This window comes from Telopea speciosissima, chromosome 2, assembly GCF_018873765.1.
Source record: "Telopea speciosissima isolate NSW1024214 ecotype Mountain lineage chromosome 2, Tspe_v1, whole genome shotgun sequence".
NCBI lineage: Eukaryota > Viridiplantae > Streptophyta > Magnoliopsida > Proteales > Proteaceae > Telopea > Telopea speciosissima.
In genome coordinates this window covers 79864632-79876786 of record NC_057917.1, presented here as the reverse complement: position 1 = coordinate 79876786, position 12155 = coordinate 79864632, and the positions used below count along the sequence as shown (strand labels likewise).

At 36.4% G+C, this 12155-nt stretch overlaps 1 protein-coding gene across 1 annotated transcript; it reads right to left on the bottom strand.

Moving 5' to 3' along the window:
• Positions 1-2535: 2535 nt before the first annotated feature.
• Positions 2536-3654, bottom strand: LOC122651188. Its single transcript, XM_043844502.1, has one exon. It carries the CDS (start codon positions 3652-3654, stop codon positions 2536-2538), a length of 1119 nt encoding a protein of 372 aa, XP_043700437.1.
• Positions 3655-12155: the final 8501 nt, after the last annotated feature.

Here is a 12155-nt window from a genome sequence, read left to right as displayed (position 1 = left end):
CGTCATTGGCATTGCCAAAGGTGAGGATTTAATCTCGCATTTCTTGTAATTGTGTTTGGCACTTAGCCAGTTTTTTTTTGTACATTCTCTTTTTATTCTTTTTTCAATACATATGATCTTTTAGCGGGAAAAAAAAAACCAGAAAATGGGAAATATATAACAAAATAACCTGGACATTCCTAGGCGGAGTTTTTTTGGGGTGCTCTCCTTTGGTTGTATATATTTTTTCCCTTCTTTTTCGATAATTTGATTCTACTGATAAAGAATAGCTCATTTGTCAAGGAAATTTAGATATGGAAAGCTTCCCACCAATTAGGTCTCTTTTCTTCGAGATCGATCGGCTTGGGATTCACAACTCCTAGCATATCTTCATAAAACTAGGTGAAGACATCTATTAGATTTCGCCCAAGATGGGTTAGGCAAAGACAGTGTGGTTCTGTGTGGCCACAATTTTCGGTAGTCTTTCATTTCATCTCATTCTTGAGGATTTGGGAGTGGATGATTTTGTTGGGAGGGTGATGAGTTTTCTTCTCTTTGTTTGTCTACTTCATCTTTTGAGGTTCCTTTGGTGTATTGTTTTTTTGTAAGGCCTCAATGCCTGTGAATAAAAATCAAAGGAAAATAATTTTACCTTTTTGTGCAAACAAGGTCAAGTGTTGGACCTCTCCAAGGGCAATCCATGACTTCGATCATGAATGTCAGTGGATTCTTTCATCCTTCAAGGGGAAGCCTTGCTGTGATTATATAGGGAAGATAGCCTTTTGTGCCACGGTGCTCCAACGAAAGGAATTTTTTTTTTTTTTTTTGGGTAAAAAGATTTTATTAAAGATAACGTGAAAGATCATGGCTGAAGATTACAAAGATCTCTAAGCCAATGAGAGGAATCTGAGAAAATGAATTTCCAAGTCAAGGATTTATAAATAAATTTGGGATGCCATTGATTTTGAAAAAAGGGGGAAGCTTAGCTCTCTCATTCCCACTGTTCCTAATAATGGTAGAAATCATCACAATGTTGCTAGTTGGAGCATCCCTATCTTCTTATTGGATGTAATTACCTCCCTCCAGTGGCATGCCTATTTGGGAAATGCTCCCCATCTTCGCCTTATTGGGTGCTCTTGTAATTTGTCCGTTTGTTGAATATATTTGTTATTCATTGAAAAAATATATATATAATTAAGGACCTTTTTAATGTATTTTTCTTTTTTTTTTAACGTAAGGGTACAGGATTCGTACACGGGAGATTCCTCCCATCCAGCCTGTCCCATAGGGGTGCGGGTGTTTTTGGTTATGCCCATCCAGCTGGCCTCCATGTAGGCTGTGCACATGCACCACCGTGCATGAAAACTTCTACCTTAACGTAAAATAGAAGGAAGGAATATAATTTTTGTCATCCAAGAGAACTGAGTGCCGGACTTATCACAAAGCATGGTACACGGACCTGGCTGAAACTAATTTCGATTGAAACAAGCAATAAATTTAAATGGAAAATAAAAGGAAGGAAAATGATTTCACTTTCTTATGCAATCAAGTTTACCTGAGTACGTGAATTTCACTTCTACGTGGTGTTTTGTATTTTAAGTTTCCACATTTAGCATAGAACAAATGATTGGGAATATTTAGTGTGGTGCCTTGTATAGAAAAAAGGAAAGAAAAAAAATACAAAAAGAAAGCTCCACAAAAGAACACTGAATAAACCTACAGCCGAATCAAGCTATAGGGAGATCACACAAAGAGGAATTAAAGGACAAAATCATCCCCAAACAACCAATCTTGCAATTACAAAGTTGCCCTTCTTCCCATTAGAATTATAGGGAGGAATCACCCATCTCTCACTCTGATTGATTGAAGCAATAAAAAAAGTCACACCCTGTCAATAATTCCTAAAACACTGCCATCCGACCATGGATCTCCTAGAGTATTGTTGACTAAACCAGACCGAAGGTCCTCCACAGGGAGTTGTAGCTTGAAACAACACGATCAAAAGCCACAGCCAAGGAAGTAAAGCATTCTGTGAATTGAAAACACTACAGCCAAGGAAGAAATTAATTCATTTTTTAAAAAAAAATTTTGTTAGACACATAAACCATATTTACTTATTCCTTGGATACAAAATCCAACAATCATAGAAAAATCACTCATAAGTCCTCTAATCATCATATAAGTACATAATTGAAAGCTTCACTTGCAGAATCAATTTTGTCCTCCAACATTCAAAACCAAGATATGTAAAGCTTTAAAGGTGAAAAAAAAAAATAACAAATCCAAACACATTTAAATAAATCTAAGAAGGTACAAAGTATATAGGAAGCCTTAAGCGACCACTTCCACATGAAAACCATCAATATAAAGCTAAATGGTATTCAATACTAGATAATGTACTTCCAAACAGATCTTCAGTATAATCTTTACAACCAAACCTAAATGGTATCCAAAACTAGATAATGTACTTCCAAACAGATCTTCAGAATAATCCTTACAACCAAACCTTTCAACATTGCAAAGTATCATCATAGAAAAAAATTACAACATGAGCTTCTACAAAGATTGGCATGAAATGAGGCTGTTCAAGTGCGATATACAATGATATCTGTTGGCCTTGACATTTGGTAACATCTTTACCACATGCTTCATTTCCATATCAGCTACATAACAGGAACCAAATGGATTATCTGCGTGAACGAACAATATTAGTTTACCATTGCAAAGGCTACCAATTGGCACAACAAATTGTAGGACATCTTGACGACCGAATCTTTCAACTCGAAAGTAGATGCGGTGTAGCATAGTCCATTCTTTCTCAATAAAGAATTCCTGGTCATTGTACAGAACCCACACTTCAGCATAACCATTATACACAAACCCTGCCACAAGTGATATTTCTCCTCCGAGATCCATTAGGTTACAATCTACAGGACATATAAAAGTTGGGCGTCGAAATAATGGAAGTGCCATCTTGTGAGAAGTTTCATCAGCAGTGTCTATGGAAAACAAGAATTCTTCTTCAATCTCATCATCAATGATTAGTGAATACACACAACTGTTAATGGATAAGGGTTCATGCTTATTCGAAGCCAATTGAGGCCCCTTCACTTGTCTCCATTCATTAGAACCAAGAGTGAGTATCTTGTACACAATAGAACCAATATTGTCATCAAACATTTGGCACACGATCTTGTATTCACCTGTTTCCTTAATATGTGTGAACCCAAAAACATTGTGAAGAGGTAAATTGCAAGTTTCCAAAGGCAATTTTGTACCTTTTCTGGTGAGAAGGTTCCCTACTGATAAATCTCCAGGTTCCGGGAGATCTTTCATCAAGACAAGTCCATTGCATGAAGCACGTATTGGCTCCTCAAAATACAAATTCAATTTCTCTACCTTCACCTTTCCTTCTTTCATCTTTATAAGACGTAGTGAATAACCCTTGTGGGCATGGGTTTGGGTCAAGATACCAGGTTCCGCGTAAGGGAGATTGGAATTAGCAAAATGAGGATCTAATATCAAATTATACCATTGCTTGCAGAACACCCTTAAATTGTATAAAGTATCAGCTTCAAGCTTCTTGAAGATGTTGTAGAAGATATTCTCATCAAAATTTATAAGATCAAGAGAGGCAGATACCTTTTTCTGTCTTTTCGTCTGATTCTTGGCCATTTCAAATGGGTTGAAATAAACAAAGATATTTCTGTCCACCAAAGTAAGTAATTATCGATTATGCCAAACCCAACCAAAGAAACAAAAAAATCAAAGTAATGCTTCACTGAGAATTATGAAATGGAAAACTCTTACCTAGAGTTTGGGCCACAACCGCTCAATCGATCAATGAAGCTAAAAGTGAAGACGAAAGCTCTTACAGAATTCTGAAATAAAAAAATTAAAAAAAAAACTCGGATCAATTTCTTTCGATAGAGAACTCTTATAAACTGAAGGAAAAACTTAAAAAGCCCTAGAAACCTTCTTTATATGTATATATAAGAGCTGGAATCTTCTTCTACCGCTTCCCAAAAGCCCTAGAAAGTAAGAGCGAGAATCTGCATGTACCGCTTCCCAGAAGCCCTAGAAACCTACCTTATATATGTAATAAGAGCGGGAACCTGCTTCTACCGCTTCCCAACGGGTGAGTTACCCTATAATACCGCTTAGCACAATTTGGGACCACTAAAAACCCCATGTGGCAAAATATGTGATCGATCACCTAGGAAACTAGGGCATAGGAAACGTTAATCAGGATAAGATAGTTTAGAAAATGAAACGAATATCATGATTTTATATTTCATTTCAGACACCTTAATTACCTTGTTTACGCTGTAACACCCAAAACAAAAAACCTTTAAGCATGAGAAGAGCAAGAAGACAACAGATCAGGTTACAGGGATCGGTATCGGCTCTATCGGGTATGATATCAGTCACCATCGATACCGAACTGATACCGATCCGGATTGGCTCCTTTAAGTCTTGAAGAAGCCAGTTTAGGATCGGACAATAGATCGGCTCAATAGAGGTTCGATACTTTGGGTTCCATTCCTGGTTGTTACTCGAACATGCTCACGTCTAACTTTGAAACCCTATGGTAGGAATACATGAATGAAAATACAGAGAGATGCATGGTAGATCGATGAAGATGAAAAATGGATCAACACACACATACAAAGAGAGAGAGAGAGAGATCAGAGAAAGAGAACAAAAGAAAAGTTGAACTGGTGGAAAAACCCTAGAAACCCTAGATCAAGTAGAAAACTCTTACCTAGAGTTTGGGCACAACTGCTCAATCGATCGCTGAGCTGAAGGTGAAGGTGAAGGTGAAGGTGAAGGCGAAAGTTCTCACAGAAAGCTCTGATCAATCTCTTTCGATAGCGAGCTCTTATAAACTGGAGGAAAACCCTAGAAACCTAATTTGGAATTTGTAAACCTAGAAACCTACCTTATATTTTTTGTAAGAACACGGGAATTCTGCTTGCTTAGCACAAGTTGGGCCCACTAAACCCCACCTGGCAAATGTAGGCTCGGAAGTTAGGACATAGGAAACGTAGAAAACGTTAACCGTATAAAATATTAGGAAAATGAAACGTATATGATTTTGTCATTTTCAGACACCTAAATTATCTTGTCTAAGTTTTAAACTTTTAACCTAAAAAAATAAAATCAAACTTGTATTTGTTTTTTTTGGTGTAGTGGATCAAACTTGTTTAAGCAAGAGAAGAAAACGAAGAAGGCGGATCAGCATAATCGAACATTGCCGATATGGATCCGATATGGATCCGGATCATGTACGTGCATGATCTACTCGCATAAATTGAATCATTCTTTCTCAAGTATTACAACGGTTTTTTTTTTTCCCTATATGGTTCTAGGGGCATTATTCATCTATATCTATCCCAATATGCCCATCTATCGAATCCGTGCAATGGATGTTCGATCCTAAAGAGAAGGAAGAGATATTTGGATAGTAGGTTTTTACGACCTGATAAAGAATCAAACTTATTTAAATGTTTCTCTTATTCTCTATTTACTCGAACAAGGTGTACGTTCAGCCTTCAGGGAATTGTACATGATATTTCAAAGAAAGTAGTAGTTATAAAGAACTTCGGATTAATCAAACGAAATGAAATTAATAAAACTCAAAATGAACAAATATAATCATTCATAAATTATTAGGAAATTGAAACCATTATGATTTTGTCATTTTCAGACAGTTAAATTATCTTTTTCTTTTTTTTTTTGGGTAGTAAAACAAACTTGTTTAAGCACAAGAAGAAAAAGAAGACAGCGGATTAGCATAACCGAACATTGCCGATATTGATCCAATACCGATCAGGATCATGTATGTGCATGATCTACTAGCATGAATTGAATTATTCTTTCTCGAGTCGTACAAGGATTTCCCCCCCCCCCCTTATATGGTTCTAGGGGCATTATTCATGTATATCTATCCCAATATGCCATCTATCGAATCCTTGCAATGGATGTTCGATCCTGAAGAGAAGCAAGAGATTTTTGAATAGTAGGTTTTTACGACCTGATAAAGAATCAAACTTATTTAAATGTTTCCCTTATTCTCTATTTACTCGAATATGGTGTACTTTCAATCTTCATGGAATTGTACATGATATTTCAAAGAAAGTAGTAGTTATAAAGAACTTTGCATTAATCAAACGAAATGAAATTAATAAAACTCAAACTAAATAAATATAATCATCCATAAATTATTAGGAAGTTGAAACCATTATGATTTTGTCATTTTTAGACACCTAAATTATCTTTCTTTTTTTTTTTTGGATAGTAAAACAAACTTGTTTAAGCAAAAGAAGAAAAAGAAGACGGCGGATTAGCATAACCGAACATTGCCGATATCGACCCAATACCGATCAGGATCATGTATGTGCAGGATCTACTAGCATGAGTTGAATCATTCTTTCTCGAGTCGTACAAGGATTTTTTTTCCCCATATGGTTCTAGGGGTATTATTCATATATATCTATCCCAATATGCCATCTATCGAATCCTTGCAATGGATGTTCGATCCTGAAGAGAAGAAGAGATTTTCGGATAGTAGGTTTTTACGACCTGATAAAGAACCAAACTTATTTAAATATTTTCCTTATTCTCTATTTACTCGAACAAGGTGTACGTTTAATCTTCAAGGAATTGTACATGATATTTTAAAGAAAGTAGTAGTTGTAAAGAACTTCGCATTAATCAAACGAAAAGAAATTAATGAAACATAAAATAAATAAACAAAAAAGAGGTCACCCATAATGATATCTAATTTTGTGTAACTTTTTCTCCACTATTTTTTTCATTGATTCGGACAACTTTAATGAGGAGATATTGAGAGTGTATAGAGCGTATATATAGATCGAGCTCATAATTCACTTATGAGAAGTGCATTCTCGTGTTTGGATCAAGGGTCATTTGTAAGAAGTCTTGAGTGTATATTAATATTATTTTTGGGCGTATGTTTCCTTTTGGAATACTTAACACAGTTGTATCGTGAGTAGATTTCTTTTTTAGGAGACTTTATGTAAAGTGCTGGTAAGAGAGTTGTAATTTTCTCTAGAATATTGAAGTTAGCTCCATGCGATTGCCCGTGGCATAGGCCACTATGTCTAACCATGCAAATTTCTATCTTTGTATTCTTATGTAATCTGTATGGGATATTTTCAGAGAGAGAGAGACTTTATGGTAGAATTAATACTGCTATCTTTTTTTTCTTAGTATCTCAATTGAAAATTCCATGGTTTGTGCGCCAAGAATGGTTTACTCTTCTGTCCAATTTTGGATCCATTCAGTGGAAGATTACTCATTGTTTCAGAGAAGCAAACCCGGTGGTGCCCTGCCCAGTGCACCTTACTTGTGCATCCGATGGTGCACTGGACAGTGTATCTTTAAATTTCATCCTCTCAGTTTCATGGCCACCATCGGATGCATGTGCTGTGTGCTCAAGTGTGGTGCACTGGGCGATGCACCGCACTTGAGAGAATAAAAATTCCTTAGAAGTCCTCTCTCTCTTGTATCTTTGCACGATAGATCGGCAATATTACTTAGGACTCTTCACTCTTATCTCCCTTGTAACCATGGACTCTTCATATAACCTTTGTAATCTCTTATGAGTTCACAATGAATGAAAGTCAGTTCAATCTATGCTAACATGGTATAAAGAGCTAACAAGCTCCTCCTTTAATTTTTCTTTTTCTCAATGTTTAAAATTGAATAGAATAATTGCACACTTTTTTTATTGATGAAGAAAAACATAGTACATCATTTGCTTTTGTGTTGAAGTGGAGCCATACTCTAAACTCCCTTCTCTTTCTTATTGTTAGAGTAGTTATCCCTATGGAGATTCACTAACTCCTCCTATTGGAGTATACCCCTATGGATTACCATTCCTCTCCATGCGTTTTTCTAGGGTACAGTCCTTCCCATGTTGGTTATTGCTGCATGGACCTTATTTTCTAGCCATCGCGTCTATATTGCTTAGTACATTTGCTTTGACGAAACTGTCTTCTCTCTCTCTCTCTCTCTCTCTCTCTCTCTCTCTCTCTCTCTCTCTCTCTCTCTCTCTCTCTCTCTCTCTCTCTCACACACACACACACACACAACACGTCCCACACATTACATAAAAAATGACTATAGCACAACATTAATGACCTTAGATCGACTAGTACACGACTATAGCTCGACTAGCGAAGCGTAGCAGAGGTCGACTAGTTCCTTGATCAACTATCCCTTTGTTGACTAGAGTATTAAAACATCTCAAGAAGGGAGGCATAAAAATTTTCATAGTTCGGCACAGTGGCCTATGTCCATGGGACAATCACATGGAGCTCACTTCAATATTCCAAAGAAAATTAAAATCCCTTCCCAACACTTTACATGAGGTATACTCAAAAAAAAAAATTAAAAAAAAAAATTCTCACTCACAGTACAACTTTCACAAGTATTCCAAAAGGGAACTGATATAGAGGAGATATCAAACAAACGAGTATTTGAGCCAGTTGAACCAGCAGAAGTCCACCCGGAGTGGTCGGAGGTATTAGGATAAAATGGGGTGAATCATATATCAAATCAAAGATCTCGAAGAGAAAAAGCCCGCCCAAGTTTTGAAATTTGAATTTTAGCGCACTTTTTGAATTTCAAATTGTGTTTGGCCTATTATATAAAGTCTCTTTAGGGTTTGTAATCTTCAGTTGGAAATCTATTGAAAATTGAGATTTTTGTCCTTATCTTCTACCATGTGGATTCGAGGGTCGTCTGTAATAGAATGATATTTAGCCCACCTATCTTCTATTCCATCAAGATACACCCAGAGATAAAATTAATATACACCCAAGCTTTCTTACAAGTAATCACTAATCCAAACACGAGAACACACCTCTCAAAAGGAAAACTTTCTTCTTAAACCGAAGGGGATAAAAATCCGTAGAAAGTAATAAAGAAGATGATTTGATTGTGGTTATTTGCATTATTATTTTTTGGTCAAGAGAACGCTAACCCGTATGCTAGTCCCTGCACTAGTGCGTTAGCCAATGAAAATGCACACAAAGGAATTGGTTTGGATGCGATTTTTTATTTCACTAGAGGCTGAACAGTCTTTTCGAGCAGAAAAGCATTGGTTTGTGTCTAGGCACAAGAACCATGCTAACTATGTGACCAGTAGCGTTCTTTTTCCCTTATTTTTAGAAGAGAATAATTATATACAAAGATCCAATAAAATCAACAGTACAATACTGATCAGAAGAATTACAAAGAAAGTTCGAAAAATTAATTGCTGTATTTACATAGCACAAGAGTTATAAACAAAGATCCAACAAAATCAGAAGTACAGTAATGAACAGAAGACGATCTGTCATTAATTTTAACCAAAAGAGTAATCACGAAATGAATTTCACTTCATAAATTTTAAGCTATTAATCCTCTGTAGGCATTGTGAATCGGCACAACGGGCACGAATTCTTCTGTTCTAACCACTTGACAATGCATTCATTGTGGAAGAAATGTGAGCAAGGCAGTGGTGAAATGTCGACTCCTCTCACATACTCATCCAAGCAAATCATACAAGTCCTTTTAGAAGAAGAAGAAGAAGAAGGAGAGAAGGGCCTCCTTCTTCTTCTTCTTCTGTACCATCAAATTTCTTAATCTCCAATGCCTGAATTGAAGATGGTGAAGCTGGAACCCAGCTAAAACCTGTTCTAGCTCTAGCGATATCCATGAGAATGGCCTGAATCTCTTCAACACTTCTGCGATATTCTATAAACCGAACAGTAAGATCAACGACTATTTCCAAGGATCGAAACATCCTTGTCTCTAGGCCGAACAAGGCCACCTCATGAACATAGGTGGATATCTGTCGTTTTAGTTCATCAATGGTGTAGGGAGGCATTCCTAGCTGTGTGAGCATATGATGGAAGAAGAACTCACTAACTCTAGGGTTAAGGAGGAAAGGGAAATCGATGTAGATTATTTGCTCTGGCAACTGAAAAGATATCTGCCCAAGTATGGTTTGATCAGATCCTCCATTCCTGGTTGTTACTCGATCATGCTCACGTCTAACTTTGATACGGATCGGTACTTTGGGTTCCGAGTTATTAGCGGAGGAGGGTATGGGGTTTTCAGCCCTATGGTATGTATACATGAATGAAAATACAGAGAGATGCATAGTTGTTTGAACTTAATTTCTTAATGAAGTTGAAAAATGGATCAACACACACATACAGAGAGAGAGAGATCAGAGAAAGAGAACAAAAGAAATGTTGAACTGGAGGAAAAACACTAGAAACCCTAGATCAAGTAGAAAACTCTTACCTAGAGTTTGGGCACAACTGCTCAATCGATCGCTGATGAGCTGAAGCTTGAAGCTGAAGGTGAAGGCGAAAGCTGTCACAGAAAATTCTGAAATGTAAAACTCTGATCAATTTCTTTCGATAGCGAGCTCTTATAAACTGGAGGAAAAACCTTAGAAACCTAATTTGGAATTTGTAAACCTAGGAACCCTACCTTATATATATATTTTTTTTTTTGTAAAGAACGGGAATTCTGCTTAGCTGAAGCACAAGTTGAACCCACTGAACCCCAAGTGGCAAATATAGGCTCGGAGGTTAGGAGATAGGAAACGTTGGAAACGTTAACCCCTATAAAATATTATTAGGAAAATGAAACCAATATGATTTCGTCATTTTCTGACACTAAATTATCTTGTCTAAGTTTTAACCTAAAAAAATCAAAACTTGTTTTTTTGGGGGTAGTAAAACAAAATTATTTGAATCATTCTTACTCGATTCGTACAAGGATTTCCCCCCCCCCCCTATATGGTTCTAGGCGCATTATTCATCTATATAAATCTATACCAATATGCCATCTATTGAATCCGATATTTGATCGTGATGTGAAGGAAGAGATTTTCGGAAAGTAGGTTTTTTACGACCTGATAAAGAATCAAATTTATTTAAATGTTTTCTTTATTCTCTATTTACTCGAACAAGGTGTACGTTCAATCTTCAAGGAACTATACATGATATTTCAAAGAATGTGGACGTAAAGAACTTCGGATTAATCAAACGAAATGAAATTAATGAAACATGAAATAAATAAATAAATAAGAGAGGGTCACCCTTAATGAAATCTAGTTTTGTATAACTTTGTCTCCACCATTTCTTTTTTTCTTCATTTCGACAACTTTAATGAGGAGATATGGATAGTGTACAGAGCGTATGAAGCTCAAAATTCATTTATGAGAGGTGCATTGTCGTGTTTGAATCAAGTGTCATCTGTAAGAAGTCTGGAGTGTATATTAATACTTAACACAGTTTTATTGTGAGTAGATTTATTTTTAAGTAACCCTTACGTAAAGTGCGCCAAGAATGGTTTGTTCTTTTCTATCCTATTTTGGATCTATCCAGTGGAAGATTATTCATTGTTTCAGAGAAGCGAACCTGGTTGTCGACTTTCTTGCAAAGTCTGCGGCAAAATTGAGTGTCTCTTCGGTGATGATAGACTTCCCTTCTTCAATCAAAGATGAGTTGTTAGTTGATGCTCAATGTAGACCGATATATCGGTTTATTTAGCTTTATTTTTCTCCAGTGTTTGCGATCTTTCCTCTCCTGTTGATGCCTTTGCCGTGGGAGCAGGTTTGGTTGGCTATTCTTTGTTTGGGTATCTAGCTTACTCCAGTTTTTTCTATTTCTCTTTATATATCCTATTTTCTCTTTTAATACAAATGATTCTTTAGCAAACATAATATGGGCCTATCCGGGATTCGGGATAGATGTAGACCCGATACGGTACTATATTGGGCCGATCTACATGTCTTTATTTTTTGTTTATTTCTTTTTGGGGAGTTGAAAGTTAGACAAGATAATTTAGGTGTCTGAAAATGACAAAATCATATTCGTTTCATTATCCAGGTTAAGGTTTCTTATGTCCTAACCCTACCAGGTGACCCTACATTTGCCACATTGGGTTTAGTGGGCCCAAATTGTGCTAAGCAGAAATACAAAAGTAACTCACCCGTTGGGAAGCGATAGAAGCAGGCTCCCTCTCTTACATAAAATAAAGTAAGTTTTTAGGTTTACGAAAAAAAAGTAGGTTTCTAGGGTTTTTCCACCAGTTTATAAGAAATCGCTATCGAAAGAAATTGATCAGAGTTTTACATTTCAGAA

Coding starts and splice junctions, on each gene's coding strand:
- LOC122651188 (XM_043844502.1), bottom strand. CDS start 3,654: ATGGCCAAGAATCAGACGAAAAGACAGAAAAAGGTATCTGCCTCTCTT.